The sequence below is a fragment of the Hibiscus syriacus genome, unplaced genomic scaffold, assembly GCF_006381635.1.
Source record: "Hibiscus syriacus cultivar Baekdansim isolate YM2019G1 unplaced genomic scaffold, ASM638163v2 tig00110676_pilon, whole genome shotgun sequence".
Taxonomy (NCBI): Eukaryota; Viridiplantae; Streptophyta; class Magnoliopsida; order Malvales; family Malvaceae; genus Hibiscus; species Hibiscus syriacus.
Genome location: NW_024062820.1, coordinates 1,697,856 through 1,712,936, shown reverse-complemented (window position 1 = coordinate 1,712,936; position 15,081 = coordinate 1,697,856). Strand labels below are relative to the sequence as shown.

The following is a 15,081-nucleotide window of genomic DNA, read 5'->3' as shown; positions in this document are numbered from 1 at the left end:
ATTAATTACTTTAATTTTAGGAAATCGTGCTTAATATCATCCACCTGTTTTGTACATGATCTCGATGTTGGAAACAAGAAGGTAATTTATTATGTGTGATCTTTGATTAATTTGTGATCAACAATGATAATAATCGGATAATTTACTTTATGCCTTCTTTAATAAATTTGTGATTATCAATGACAATAATGTGAGAGAATAAATAATGTGAATCACTCGATCTTGAAACGACTAAAATTTAGTAAATCCAAATTCCATTGTATATTTAAATATGAAATACATAAGAAAAACATTCTTTAAATTTCGTCCAAAGTCAAAATTTCTTATCTAAACTCATTTAATTTTCTACTTATAAATTGAGCTACCGACATTTCGATCGTTAAATATAACAAGGAGTCTTTAGGTACGAAAGAACGAATCATTTTTATGTTTCCAGTATCATCAAATATGAACGAGTAAAATATATTTTCAATAAATCCCAAATCCTCAAGTATGGAGGGAATATATTCAAAATTTGACATATTCGGAAGGAGCAGATTATCTTCAACCTATAGTGTCTTTATCGAATTCAATGATCAGACCATAATCTTCATTCTTCAAGATCCTACTTTCGTGTGAATGGACAAACCATCATCTTTAAAATCGTACCTCATTGAGTGTGAAGGAGCGTATCATTATTTTTAAATCTCGTCTCATCAATTATAAAGAAAAGAATCATCAATACTTCAAGACCAAACTTAAAATCAAACGAAATTCGTTGCTCTTTGCTCTATTGTTTCATTAAAATACGATTGCATTACCAAATTAGGATGTAGATTTTAATTAGTCCCAAATTTCAATATATTTTAATTGAGTTCTTCAATTATCATATTAATTCAAATCAGATTCTCTCGTTAGTTTAATTATCTTAATTATCTACTCGAAGACGTGAAATATATTTAAAATATATGGATCATGTTTTAAACATGTATGCACACGCTACATGGTAAATTTCGATAATGAAATATTAAAAGATCAAGTCAAAATCATGCTTCAACAGTTAGAACTTCTAGCGACTCATGTTAGGGTTTTGGGTGATCGTACCCATGCAACCGGAAGAGGGGCGACCGATATCCGCCCTCCCCTACCCTCAAGAGATCGAATGTCCAATTGACAGCGGAGGACCAAATGGTATCCAAAGAGGTTCATAGTGTATCTCGAGTCATCAATGTCCAATTGAGGCATTTTAAGATGCCTTAAAAATGTAACTAAAAACCGATAATTTTATAAGGCATATCAACCAAAATTTATATAGATATCATTCAAAAAGTCATCGCAGGTGTACTAATATTCTAGCCTTGAAAAATAACTTCAATTTATTTTTCAAAAATAATTAATTTAAGTAAACATTCAACAATACAGCTACTCAAAATAACAAGAAAAATAAACACATACAATTTTGTATAAGATTCGTACATTTTTTTGACCGTGTTATCTTCATTAAAAGATACGTATCTTGAGTCAACGGCGATCAATTAAGATGATTCAAAATATGTTAGAATGACAAGCAGAATACGACCCATATCTAACATCATTAACCTATTTTATTAACTTCATGTCTGCCGGTAACAACATGATTCTCCTCATAAGACCAGATATCAATACCTTGGCAACGCGGTTTGGCTTTAACTCCAGTATCTATGAATTCATGGGTAATCACAAAAAAAGGCAGAAAAATGATGGGGTATAAGCAACCAACAAAATCATAAACCTAATACCTGGCATTGCGTCCTCCAAACAAAACAGTGAATCAAAGTGAATTACAAAGTGCTACCTGACACAATTTCCCTTCTGTATTGCATTACATCTTTATGTTATTCGGAATTCTTTCGACCCTTTCTTTAGGAGAAATTACTAGTGGCATTGTCATTCCTCCTGAAACAATGATCTCTGCACAAAAATAAATAACAACAATGAATACACATTGGCACTTGTCTCCACCACATATTTGGATGTGAGAGTATGGGGGCATGATGCTCTAAATACAGTAAAAACTCTATAAAAATGATAAAGAAACTATAAATGGATAAAGAATATTATGTTCGCCATCTGCATATCTAATGCACACACACAGAGAGTTACATGAATTACTTGCATATGAAAAATACTAGATGAAGAACAATTAATAAAAGATCCAGTAAGATGCCATGTAAGTTCAATTACACTACACCTTAATCTCAACCATATGGTTCAAATTGTAGACAAAAAATCGTTTTCTATAGCTAAGCTCTTCATAACATATACAAACAACAAAACTGAGAATATATTCAAAGATAGCAGGAACAGGAGGAATCATAGTCGGAGGTATAAATAGCATTTTTTTTCTTAAGTTTTCGAGACAATAATTTTTCACTAAATATAGAGAAAGCCAGGATAACAAGGAATTGCCAAGTGAAACAGAAAAAATACCTATGCCTTCCCGGATTGAGAGATTTGGCCTTATGATCTCTTTGGAATTCACTAGGAAGATATCACCAATGTATAGATGGTTTGTTGGGACAAAAACACTACATAGTTCTTCATCCTCGTTTTCTCCCTACAATACACAATCAACAACATAACTACTAAAGAACCGTGTTGGGAAAAAACACCAAATTTCCTATAAGGAGCATTTGGCTATTACATGCCTTGAAAACTATAACCAAGATAAGTAGTGTTCATTCAACCGCAATCTCACAAGTTTTGCATACCATAATATCCAAGGAGCATAAGCCACATTCTTGTATATTTAATTAATTGAACACATACCCCAACCTACCCTGCTACCCACCCCTCCATCCAAGCACATACCATCCACCCTCACACACAGACTGCATAAATTCTACTGACGAGAAATTGTGATTCATGGTCTCTCATCCAGTGGCAGTGGCTCTGCTCTTCTCTAGTACACAGGTTGCCTTTCAAAAATATAATGATGTCCATGAGTCTATCCACATATGCATCGGCTATCAAATGTAGTGCATTTTATATTTGCAACCGTCAAGATTTTGGATAGACAATAAAGGTAAAAGGTCTTCCAAGTACACTACATGCCAAACAATGTTGTCGCACTTAAAAGGTTAGAAGCTGCCTTCAGGGAAATAAATCTGTTTCAGAATCCTTAAGACATATAATTCAAACTTACTTCAGAAAGGATCATTTGAAAATATGCAGGCCATCACATAAAATCTCATTCATCTAGAGCATTTCATAACCTAAGAAAACACAAAAAGCACCTGAGTCGGTAGGTACCCAAGAGTCCTTCCCATGCCAATTTGTTTCGCATAGTATATGAAGTCTTATTTACCCAAATAAACACTTAAATCATATTCTTTTCATGTTAAATCAATTAGACAGATATAGAAGAGCCAAATTACATTTTAAACAGACCTTGAATGATCCGAGATCCCATGGAAAGTTGAAACAGTATACATGGAAAAGAAATGCATATTGGCCAAAGAAGAGATGAAATATTAAAAAAAGTACCTGAAGGATAACAGTAGATGTAATGAAACCAAATGCGTATTCACCAACACGTGGATGCCGAATGATAGCCACCTCCTTAAATGCTGTGGTATTTTGATCTAAAAGAACCAGGATATAGTCATTGCATGTTTCAAGCCAACTTGAAAGTTCCCTAGTTGCACAGTTTTGGAATGATATGAGCATGTTGTAAATATTTCTTTGAAGGATAAGAATAGAGTATTGACACTTGAAGTACCCAACTCTGAAGTAGTGTGTGTATATTCACAAAACATAACACAGATATAACTATAAATAAAATTCAGCCACTCATATATACAGATTGGCTAACTAATTCAACATTTAACAACAGGAAGTGTCTGAAACCTGAACAGTCTTCTTAGCAGATTATAAAAGGTGTATTAACATAGTAGACTAGTTGCAAGCCAAGAAAAGCTAAAGCTATCCTGGCTTCTGAAATCGTGTGAAAGTACTTGAGAGGACGCAAATCATTTATTTAACTAAATTTATAGTTGTTGAAAATTTAGAAAATCTTTTCTGCGTAGCTATAAGATCTATGTATATCCCATATTTTCTGCTCTATTTTAGGTTAGAATAATTTATTCCTAATGTATTTTAGGATAGAATAAATTAGCTCCTATTTTTTGGGAGATTATAAATTTCATAGAATTGACAAATGTCAACCTCCATTTGTACAAATATTGTACAACCTGAGCCCAGAAATTCATAACAGATAAATTCAATTCTCTTTTTTTCAATAGTAAAATATAGTAGTTAATTAGGTGTAACCTGGAGATATTGCAACACTTATTTGTTTTGAGGCCGAGTATATATGCCTAACAAAGGGCAATCGTTTTATAACCCATTCTCCCACTGAGAAAACAGCAGCTCCCATCCATGATGAAACAAAAACACCAACAAAGAAGACAAAGAGCAAGGATGTGATAAATCCCAAACCTGCAAAGAGAAATCACAGCTTAGGCAATCAGTGGTCGAAGCACAAAAATCAGCAAAGAAATCTGCATAAACTGCAAGAATGAAGATAAAGAGGAAGTTTTCCTTTGGTGAAGCAGTATATTTTGATATTAAACAAAGAATAAATAATAAGCATTGCAAATTGATTATAAAATTTACAGAGTAAAAAGTTAGATAACTCAAATTTCCTGATGATATTTAGAAAAAAAATAAAAATGAGAAGAAAATGACAGTGCTTTTAGAACCCTCAGGCCACAACTTCGAGCAGCAACATTTATCACTATGGAGTTAAAAACAACGACTACCTTTGTTCTATTCTTCTTATAACTTCTTTTAGCACTTAATATGATTATCTGCTGGTTTATCTTTTTTACAATAAAATATTTTAAATTATGAAGAAAAAATGGGATTTGACAACAGAGAAGTGAAGCAAGGTTAATTAGTAATAACAGGAGTACTTATAAACTTACTAATACTTGAACAATAAAAAAATATTGAAGCCACAAGTGATACAGTTACAATTACCAAATATATCAACACCAAGTCGTTCATACAATGGACTGAAGAAACCATCAACAAACTGAAGAAACCACCAAGTAACGAAAAACGTAACTGCTACAGGAAAAAGAACCATGCTGCAATTTTTAATGTTAGGACATTGTTAGGATTGAAGTATTACAAGAAGCAACAGAAGAATGAGAACATTTGGAGATATCAAAGGCATCCTACCATCCAGTCATGAACTTCTTCGAGAACCAGCTTTGGAGAACAAAACAACAGGCCTGGAGAATAATTGAAACAAAAATTTCAGACATTAAAATAAATTTGAATACATTTCATTCATTATCGGCACAGATGTATGATAGAAATCCATGGAAACCAGCACATATTTATTCTTTTTAATTCATTCAAACATAAATTTTAGAAACACAAAGTAGAAAGACTTTCAATCTTTCATTCTAATGACTTGAATACATTTAATTTTTTAAGACATTAGAGCCATAGATTATTTCAACATCGGAAACGCACAAGTTCGATCTTGAAAGCACTACATCATAAAGGTCGTTCAAATTCTCAGTATTTTCTAAACAGAAATCATATATCCAAACACCTAACTCCTAAGCACTCCAATCCTCCTAATACACGGCAATTAATTAGTTTCAGATACTCAAATACGCAAAATAAATCATCACAATATCAAGATTTCTCTTTGTTTAAACACGAGCTAATTCCCAGAGACATTCAGTAACAACAAAATATCTGCTCGGAACTCGACCAGTTCGTAGCAGTTAAACACACTGAATTCTTGATCAGGACAAATCTTGAGTGGTATTTAACTATTTTCCCTTCCCAAATTATTCGTCTTCAGTCACAAAGTACATACACTTGCGACGTTTCAATTACAATTGCATTTGGACTAATAATTTTAAGAGGATGTCCAAGATCTGAAAATTAGTTATCGATCCTACATTTAAAAGCGCATCAAGACAAAAAAAAAGAAGAGTAAAAAGGAGGAAACGTACCTTGCGAGTGGAGGAGTTGGAGGAGCTAGGTGGAGACTTTGCAGGATCTTCGGGATCGGCACCACCATTTTCAGCTTGGCTAAGTGGAATCGACGTTGATTCTTTCTCTTCCGCCGCTGCCGCTGCCGTTGCCATTTCCTATTTTCCTTTCTTTTTTTTTCTTGTCAATGATGAAATCTAGAGAAAAAAACTTGACCTTTTAAGTGAGTTGTTGAGGTGGGGAAGTTGGAAGTTGGATTTAAGGGAAAACAAAATGGATTTTTTTTTTGGTTTCCATCATGTCACCCTGGTTTCATCCCGACTGACGTGGATCGACTCACGTCTAATGATAGATCGAAAAGATGTTAGAGTACGTGGTACCTTATAATTTTTAAATTCACTTATATTTTAAATTTTTTTATTTTATATTAATTATTTAATTTCACACTTTTTAAATTTTATAACTCTGTATATTAAAATAATATTAAATAAGTTTCTCGATAGAATTTTTTGTATACATAAGACTTCAAATTTAAGACATATTTAAATAATATTAAATTATTTACCAGAACCAATCTGATTACGTATCTAAAGCAATGCATGGATTTTTTTCCTTTTTTTCTTTTCTTTTATAGTGTTAATTTGTTAGTACTTAGTACTTAAGGACACTTCATTATTTTAAATAAATAAATAAACTATTAAGTCTTTTTAAAGTTAACGTGTGCATCTAAAGCAATGCCCCCACGTGGCGCATCGGTTGGGTCCGGCTCCGATTTCTCCTTGCCAAATCATATCATCTGTGACGCTCAATATTAGAAAATATAATTAACATAATATTTAATCTATTGAATTTGAAGTAAATTACATTATTACTAGCTGATGCCATTTATCACATTCCCATAGGAAGGACCATGAAAGACTTGTCGACATGTTTCTTTATCACTCTATATCTTCTTTACACCATTTAGCTTGCCAACTTAATAGATGCAAGAGAATGTGTGGGTTTCAGGCAAAATTTCAAACGAGATCAAGGAAGATTGGTGTAGCTTTTAAGAATTATTCGAAACGATTTTTCTCACCAGTCACTGCAACTGCTAAAATATTCAGCCTTTATATATAGTTGGGTTAAAAACTCAGTTCTAAACGCATTTTGATAATAAAAGATTGATTGTTCGGCATGGTTTCTACTGCCGATAGACTGATGAGAGAGAAAATAACACAAGAAAAAAAATAGCTGATTTAAATGAATTATTTATCGCAAGCTATTGGGTGCCAGTACATACACCAAGCATACATTCCCGGTTATGAGAAATATATAGCTTCATCGAAGAGAGAAAAGAAGACATGAATGGTGGTAGAATAGAAGACATGAAAGGTGGTAGAAAAGAAGACATGAAAGGTGGTAGAAAAGAAGACATGAAAGGTGGCAGAAATAAGCCAAAGAAACTGAAAAGATTTACATACATATGTTGTGATACATGAAATGGAAGAACTATAATTATCTATTTGTCTTCCTTTCTAAGTATAATTTCACATTGCTGCATTGAATGATTTACCGCAACCGCATGTCTGGGTAGCATTCGGGTTCTTGAAAGCGAAACCTCCACCGATAAGAACATCACTGTAGTCTAACTGCATTCCAAATAGGAAGAGGAGGCTTTTTGGATCACACACTGTAAAAAACAAGAAGAGAGAGGATAAGCAACCATTTAGCTTACAAGTCAATTAAGCCATCCAACTGCTACATCAACAGCCAAAGGAAAAGGAAACAAGCAAAAGCTTCATTCAGTTACAATATCCTTCCCATTAAACGGCCATTCTAACATCATGATAAGAAAGGAGCTAATTTGCACAAGTTTTCTCGGGATAGCCTAAATTATATGTACCGACACTAGAGTGAGCAAATAACATCGGTATGTGCCAGTGGTACAAATAGCATTTCGATTTCTACATGGCATTGTAAAGTTAAAAGTACTGATCACCATTCTCATTTCCCCAGACAGAAATAAACTGAGAAAATAGGCCAACTTATCCGAGAAACAAGCATCCTTCATATCATCTGATTGGGGGGGGGGGGGAACCAAGAAAAATAATCCCGTCATTTTATGCAAAGATTCCACATTCCTCCAAACAAAATTCATAATAAGTTGACATCATATGGGTTCTCCAATTCTTGAACTTTAGGAGCTGGAGAAGAATTGCAAACTGCTTGATGATCAGAGAATGGTGTAAAATATGCCAAGCATGAAAATAATTGGGAAGGAAACCTCTTATTCACATGTAGCAATCTACAAACAATAACGCCAAGTAAATATCTAGATGATGTCATTCTCAACCTCTGAAAAGAGAAGTTATAAAATTTATATTTTCAATACATAATTCTTTCAAGTATTGTAGGAACTCCAGAAATGCACATAGAAACCTTGTACTTTAGTCCATTAAGGGCTCAACATTTTCAAACTTTTACAGATAAAGACTTCAATTTGATAAAAGTCAACATATTTGGAAGACAAGCACCAAATAATAAAAAAGGAAAATTAATTATCTAAGTAGTTATCTATTGTAATTTAGAATTAGTTTGTTGCAAATTATGATAGCAGTTGAGTCTAAAATTTATATATGCAGATATGAATTCAGATATCTGCAAGATATTGCTATAACGCTATAGAATCCAGAGATTAGTAGTAATATTCTAATATAATCTGATAATAAACAAATTCAGATACATGAAAATTAATCGGATTAAAATAGATATATTTCATAAATTGCCTCTATCCATAATCCACACCAGGGTTTTAAAAAACAGTCCGGGACCGCGATTTCGCCCGCGATATAGCGGTTTCGCCGCCATCCGAGTTACCCGCAACGGCCGCAATAGCGCCCGCGACGGCCGCAATCACGGTAAATCCGAAATAACCGAAAACACGACCACGACCGCGATTTGAAACCCTGATCCACACTCCCTGAATCTGTCTAAAAACACATACCTATATCTTAGTTTTACTTTTACCCCTCCAACTTGTTTTCATAGTTAGTGTTTACAGCTATTTGCTGAATATTCCTGGCATATTACTCTATTAATTGGTTAACAACAATTTTTATAAAAATTCTGTTATGGTCATCTTTTGGGGTTATTCACGTCACAATCCTTCCATCGTTAAAAATTCCCAAATTTTCGGACTTGGGTCTTAATTCAATCAAATTCGGAGTATTTTCCCTTGAAGAATCTATTGGATAGACTATAATTTGTCATAATTTGCTTATGTTATCGTTCTGCATCATCCAATTTAGACTTGTGATATTTCTAAGACTAACGACCTTTCTCTAGCAAAATCCTAGGCTTAGAAATTTGACCCCTTTTTTCTTCTTCTAATCGAATTAGAAAGTAGTAAAGAACATTGTATATAACGAAACAAGAGACAGAAATGATCGAAACTCACCTATTGTAAATCCTTCATATTGAATGATGGAATCATCAGGTCTAGCATTAGTTCTCTTCTCAAAATCCATTGTATAGGACATGCCCGAACACCCACCTTGCTTAACCCCAATTCTCAAACACAAATCCTGACCACGCTCTGCTCTCATCTTGTTCAAGTGCTTCAAAGCATCGTCCGTCAACGTAATAGCCGAAGCCAGCCCCTCCGCCGCAGACGCCGCCGAAACCGCGGTTGCTCGAATCGAAATCGGCTTTCCGTCGCGGAGACCGGGTCGTGAAAACCGCAAAGAAATGGGATTTCGGGGTAAAGAAAACGAACCATTCGAGTTGTTAGAGAAGCGGAGAAGAGATGGGCAGTTCGTTGAAATCGAAGAGAGAGCCATTTTCCGATGAAGAGAGAACTCAAATGAGGGAGTAGATTTACATGTGGGGTTTTTTAGCACTTGAAGTTACTGCATTTGGTACGCAATTGGGTTGAGATTTTTTTGGAAATATTGGAAGATCAAGGCCGTTGGAAAATGTTGATTGGGTCAATTTAGAAATGCATCAACGGTAGAAATATATTTGTTTTCATTCCTTCAAAATTATATTTTAAAAAATAAAATAATTGAGGACTGCAATTTTTGCTGGCTTTCTTTATTTATTGTTTCACGGCATGAGATTTATAGGGTAGTTTTGATATTCGTAATTTAATATAAGGTTAAGAAATGTGTAATCGAAAAATATTAATATTGTTTTAAAATTTATGATAGAATGATACTTAAAATATTAATATCGTTATCTAAAATGTTAATTTATCCATAACATTTTAGGTAACGAAATTAACATTTTAAATAACGCTTCACCGAAAATATTAAAAATAAAATTAACATTTATGATAGTGTATTTCCTTAACCTTATATTAAAATGTTTTTCCTTATACATCATAGATTCCTTAAATCCATTAAAAATTAAAATTAAGATAGAAAAGAAAAAATGGTTTAATACCAAAATAAGCATTCATACTATACCTAAAATTTTGCACAGGTGTATAAACTCTTTTTTGACCTATCCAGATGTCTAACGTTACAAACGTTACTCATTTAGGTGTTCGGGTTGTTAATGAAGTTAATTTCTCCTTTAAGTGACACATGTCACAATCTGGTGCTTTTAAAAATTTTATTTAAAATTAAAAAGTATATACATTTTTAAAGAATAACATAAGTATTTTGAAATAATCCAAAAATTTTGAAGACTTTCATTTCAATTCATAAACTCACGTCGGCTATCACTCTTTGTCATCGACGAAGGTCCACCCGATCTCATATCCCCTCGACGACTAAAATCCGCATGAAATCGTGACCGATCAACAAAGAATATATATTTTATATCAAGCGAACCCTAGGATAAAAATCGTGATACCACACGATCTCGATAGCCAATCGCAACAACTACGACAGTGCAAGACTAGGAGGATATTAGTAACTATATCGGCGGTAGCGGTCGTGGCCCGAAAGGGGGTGACAGTGGATTAAGGATATGATTTAGGGATTTTAGGTATCTAGGGAATTTTTTTTATAATCCAAGAGAAATTATGGTTTTTCTTATAAATATAATAATATTTTTTAAAAATAAATTCAAAATTTTTATATTGTGAAACATTTCATTTAACGAGAAAAATTAACGTCGACCTAAATAAATAATATTTGTAACATTAAAAAAATTAATATGTCAAAAAATAGTTTGCACACTTGTTTAAGATTTTAACCACGCCAATAGGTAACTCATGTAGATCAAATTTTACGATCCAAGTATCCTACACACAGTACTTTCTCTCCTTTAGCCAATGTTTCCGCCTGCCAAAATTAGCTTTACCAAGTGGTTCCAGATTCGAATGCACTAAAGTTAATCCCATACGTCCCCTCCATGACGTCATTCAATTTGGCATGACACGTGGCGAAACATAAGGAACTTCGACGAATCCCTCCAGGAAATTACCCATGAAGGAAGAAAGATAATTTCTTTAATATTATTTTCGAATATTTAAATTTATCTTATTATATATAAAAAATAAATTGTATAAAATGGTTGAATCTATGCCTAACAAGTTCCCCTTCCTACGCACTGTCAAAGAACGAAGTCCAGCTTTCCTTAGAAATTAATGGACTTCTCCGGTGAGGGCTCAAGCCTCTATCCCGAGAACTTCGATCCGACAACCGAATTCGAGTTGTCGGATTACCTCGTGCTCGACGATAGGGGTTTTAAGGAAGATTCGTCATCGGAAAATACGGCATCGTCGGAAAAAGCTTTACGAGGAGCTAATGAAATTAGTTGTGCAATACCAAAAAATAGCATCATGCAAGTGATCTAAGCTTCCCTACTATGATTTTCGTCTTCCCTTTTTCACTTTCTCCTTCCAAACTCATAAAAAAAAAGTATGATTACCATTATAGCTTTTGTTCTTGTTTAAGAAATAATGTTTCCCCCCCCCCCCCTTTTGTTTTAAAATTTATAGAGAAAAGAAGGTGGAACAGAGGCATCGAGTTGCATTTAAAACGAAATCAGAGGTTGAAGTCATGGACGATGGATATAAATGGAGGAAATATGGGAAAAAGTCAGTCAAGAACAGCCCTAATCCAAGGTAAATTTAGTACAGATTAACAAGATTAACTTATTTTTAGGATTTTATCTTATTGCATGAAATGATGTAGACATTTGGTGGTTTATATCAAATTAACCCACATATTATATAGTTTCAAATTGATAACTAACTACTTAATAATAAATTAAATTTCTCACATTTCTTTCTCGTGTTCAGTTGGAAATAATATATAATTCAACTAGGCAGACAACCTTTGTCTCAATCAATGGACTAGAATCATAAGATATAATAATTTATAGTTAGATTAATAAATTTAAATTCAAGTTTTATATTAATGATAAAATTTTAAGTTAATTAAATTATATAAATTAAAATTTAGAAGGTTGTCATAGGTTTAGAGATGAAGCAGGGGAAGCGGCGCGACGAAGAAGATAGGTTTGGGGAAGAAAACATATGGAAAAAATGGATATATTGATATTTTATCCTTAAACTATTTTGGGTTTACAAAAATACTTGTGATTAGTAATTTATCCCTGAAACAAGTGACCATTTGTGTAGTTTACCCTTAAAATAAAATAGATTAACTACATGCTTAGTCCCTGAAGTCTCTAAAGTTTCCAAAATCAAAAACTTTTAGAGTTTAGTTACCAAAATATAAGAGAAAAAATAGTTGAGTGATGAATGGTGTAATTTACCCTATTTATAACAGCAATAATTAACGGAACTGTTGGTCAATGATGGAAAACATTGGTCAAATGGTCATATTGAGTTTTTTTTTTCAAGTTGGAGGGCCATAAGGATCTAAAAAAAATAGGATGATGGCCACGTTGATTTTTTTGTTTGAAAAGTTCAAGGACCTCGGGTGCCTTTTTTCCTAAATTAAATTATTTACTTCATTTTATATTTTCTATATTATTATAGTATAGTTTTGAAAATAATTTATCGAATCATGTCGTTCTTGTCTCTTTCTCATTTGTTTTGATTTTCAACATATATAAATCAAATTCAAAGTAGGATCATATGCAAGATTTTATATCATGGGTGCGAATTTAGAAATTTATACTATAAATTTAAGGAATGTAAAATTAGAAAAAGGTTAAGGGTGTGAAATTATATTATCAATAAAATATAAAAAATAATTAGATTATATGAGAATTTAAAATTTTAAAAGATATGATATTATATCATACCTAAATCCTAGGTATAATTTTATAATTAGTATGATTTCATGTCCAAAAGTTTCTCTCATGCGTTCCTTGTATAAAAAAAGTTATATATTAAATCTTTAATTTCAAAGAATGTAGTTATATAAACTCAAAACTTTATATTATAACAAATGAAGTACATTTAATCGATTGATTAAGTTGTTTATCTTTACCTTTTTTTAATATTTCCTTAAGTTATAGGCTCTAAACCTATTAGGAGTACGTTCATTTCTTTCTCTAAAGTGTCCTTTCATTCCATTTAAGTAAGATTAGAATTAAATTTAAAATTTATGTTAAAAAAACTTGTATTATAACAACGAACAATTCAATTAATCACACTTAAAAAGAAAAGAAACAAATTAAAAACATCACATCAAAGAGTTGGGATAGTAGCAAAGTATATCGAAAAGGAGTGAAGGGGAGCGAAAGGGGGACGCCCCCCATAAAGTAAAATTAAATTTGCGAGTAGCCATCACCATTCATCCATGAAGTAGACTGCAACACTATGGGCTGTGTGTTACCATGATCTTCATCTCATTGTATTTGTAATTTTTTCCCAAAACCAAACCATAGCCAAACATTTTCGTGCCATGTTGTGCAACTAGTGGTGTAATTATGGGTCTCGAGTTTGAGCACCAGGAATGTTAGGGATGTGATCGTTCAATGTCAAATAGTTGAGAATTATCTTTGAATAAATACTACTTTATACTTACCCGGATTAATAAAAAAAAGTGTTGCACTCAAGATACTGTGGTTAAATGTCGAATTTTTATACACATAAAAGCGATGTACTTGTTGGAAAATGATGAGATAAACAGATAAATCAAGATGCAAGTAAATAGTTTGAAACATACATAAAATAGTGTAGTACTTCTAATCTAACTCAACATGAAATTTAATTATAAATAATCAATGACATAATTAAAATTTATAATGATGTAAAAATTATTTATTAGACTCGTATCCAAAATTTTTTGTATGCGGCTTCTTTATTAAAGTGAACATATCTTGAGTTATTGATGTCTGATTGAGGTGTTTCGATATGTATTAGAAAAATAATTGACATACAGTTAATAAGTAAACATGCATCTCGATGTAAAAATTTCTAGATCCTATCTGAAAAATCATCACAGGTTAACAATAGTTCCAACCTTCAAAAACAAACTTCAATTTCTTATCCAAAATAAAGTGTTAAAAACCTTTCCTTTGCTTGTATAAGTGAAATTTAAATCTTTCTGAAATATCTCAAATTTTATAACAATCTTCCTTATATTCCAAAAGAATCATGGGTATATTAACTCTGGCATCTTTTGAACTATGTGCCCGAACTAGGAAGAATAAGACATAATTTACAGAACAATCGATGAATCATAATTCTATGAATAAATTATTTATGTAAATTAGAGATATTACCAATTATGTTACACCTTACTATTGTCGTTCAACGCGGTTCGCACACTAGGTCATGTGCATGTGTTAAATAATGCATTTTCAGCTGTGTTCTTGCTTTGATCATGAATGATTAGCTGATGTTTTATATATATTATGTGCAGGAACTATTATAAATGTTCAAGTGGAGGATGCAATGTAAAGAAGAGAATAGAGAGAGACAAGGATGACCCAAGTTATGTGATGACTACTTATGAAGGTTCTCACAATCATGAGAGTCCTTTCATGGTTTACCATAATCAAATGCTTCCAAATGCTTGGACCTTCCAAGCTTCTCCACCCTATTCTTCTTCCACATGAAAAAAAATATTATACATGATATTCATACATACATGTTTGTTTAACATGCACATCTACTTGAACCATATGTTTTACATGATTAATTACATATCTATATGTAGTATACTTGTATGTCACTACTTGATTGGT

General features: G+C 32.5%; 3 protein-coding genes across 3 annotated transcripts; 1 reads left to right on the top strand and 2 right to left on the bottom strand.

Moving 5' to 3' along the window:
* Positions 1–1,496: 1,496 nt before the first annotated feature.
* On the bottom strand, positions 1,497–6,159 carry LOC120137964 (protein LIKE COV 2-like). Its single transcript, XM_039153601.1, has 8 exons — positions 6,000–6,159; positions 5,206–5,258; positions 5,002–5,111; positions 4,291–4,458; positions 3,505–3,602; positions 2,449–2,575; positions 1,814–1,929; positions 1,497–1,677 (listed from the first exon to the last, which is right to left on the bottom strand). Exons 1-7 carry the CDS (start codon positions 6,132–6,134, stop codon positions 1,841–1,843), a joined length of 780 nt encoding a protein of 259 aa, XP_039009532.1. The 5' UTR covers positions 6,135–6,159; the 3' UTR covers positions 1,497–1,677; positions 1,814–1,840.
* A 1,238-nt stretch (positions 6,160–7,397) lies between these two features.
* Positions 7,398–9,840, bottom strand: LOC120137965 (iron-sulfur assembly protein IscA, chloroplastic-like). The gene is made up of 2 exons (XM_039153602.1): positions 9,419–9,840; positions 7,398–7,651 (listed from the first exon to the last, which is right to left on the bottom strand). Exons 1-2 carry the CDS (start codon positions 9,798–9,800, stop codon positions 7,509–7,511), a joined length of 525 nt encoding a protein of 174 aa, XP_039009533.1. The 5' UTR covers positions 9,801–9,840; the 3' UTR covers positions 7,398–7,508.
* Positions 9,841–11,507: 1,667 nt separating this feature from the next.
* On the top strand, positions 11,508–14,989 carry LOC120137906 (probable WRKY transcription factor 50). The gene is made up of 3 exons (XM_039153545.1): positions 11,508–11,754; positions 11,912–12,037; positions 14,757–14,989. Exons 1-3 carry the CDS (start codon positions 11,558–11,560, stop codon positions 14,950–14,952), a joined length of 519 nt encoding a protein of 172 aa, XP_039009476.1. The 5' UTR covers positions 11,508–11,557; the 3' UTR covers positions 14,953–14,989.
* The last annotated feature ends 92 nt before the right edge of the window (positions 14,990–15,081 follow it).

Excerpts from the sequence above, each read along its gene's own strand:
- LOC120137964 (XM_039153601.1), bottom strand. The coding sequence starts at position 6,134 with ATGGCAACGGCAGCGGCAGCGGCGGAAGAGAAAGAATCAACGTCGATT. Across the intron at positions 5,259-5,999 it reads CCAACTCCTCCACTCGCAAG|GCCTGTTGTTTTGTTCTCCA; the intron begins GTACGTTTCCTC and ends ATTATTCTCCAG. Across the intron at positions 2,576-3,504 it reads CATCTACTGTTATCCTTCAG|GGAGAAAACGAGGATGAAGA; the intron begins GTACTTTTTTTA and ends TGTGTATTGTAG.
- LOC120137965 (XM_039153602.1), bottom strand. The coding sequence starts at position 9,800 with ATGGCTCTCTCTTCGATTTCAACGAACTGCCCATCTCTTCTCCGCTTC. Across the intron at positions 7,652-9,418 it reads ATATGAAGGATTTACAATAG|TGTGTGATCCAAAAAGCCTC; the intron begins GTGAGTTTCGAT and ends TGTTTTTTACAG.
- LOC120137906 (XM_039153545.1), top strand. The coding sequence starts at position 11,558 with ATGGACTTCTCCGGTGAGGGCTCAAGCCTCTATCCCGAGAACTTCGAT. Across the intron at positions 11,755-11,911 it reads ATACCAAAAAATAGCATCAT|AGAAAAGAAGGTGGAACAGA; the intron begins GCAAGTGATCTA and ends TAAAATTTATAG. Across the intron at positions 12,038-14,756 it reads AAGAACAGCCCTAATCCAAG|GAACTATTATAAATGTTCAA; the intron begins GTAAATTTAGTA and ends TATTATGTGCAG.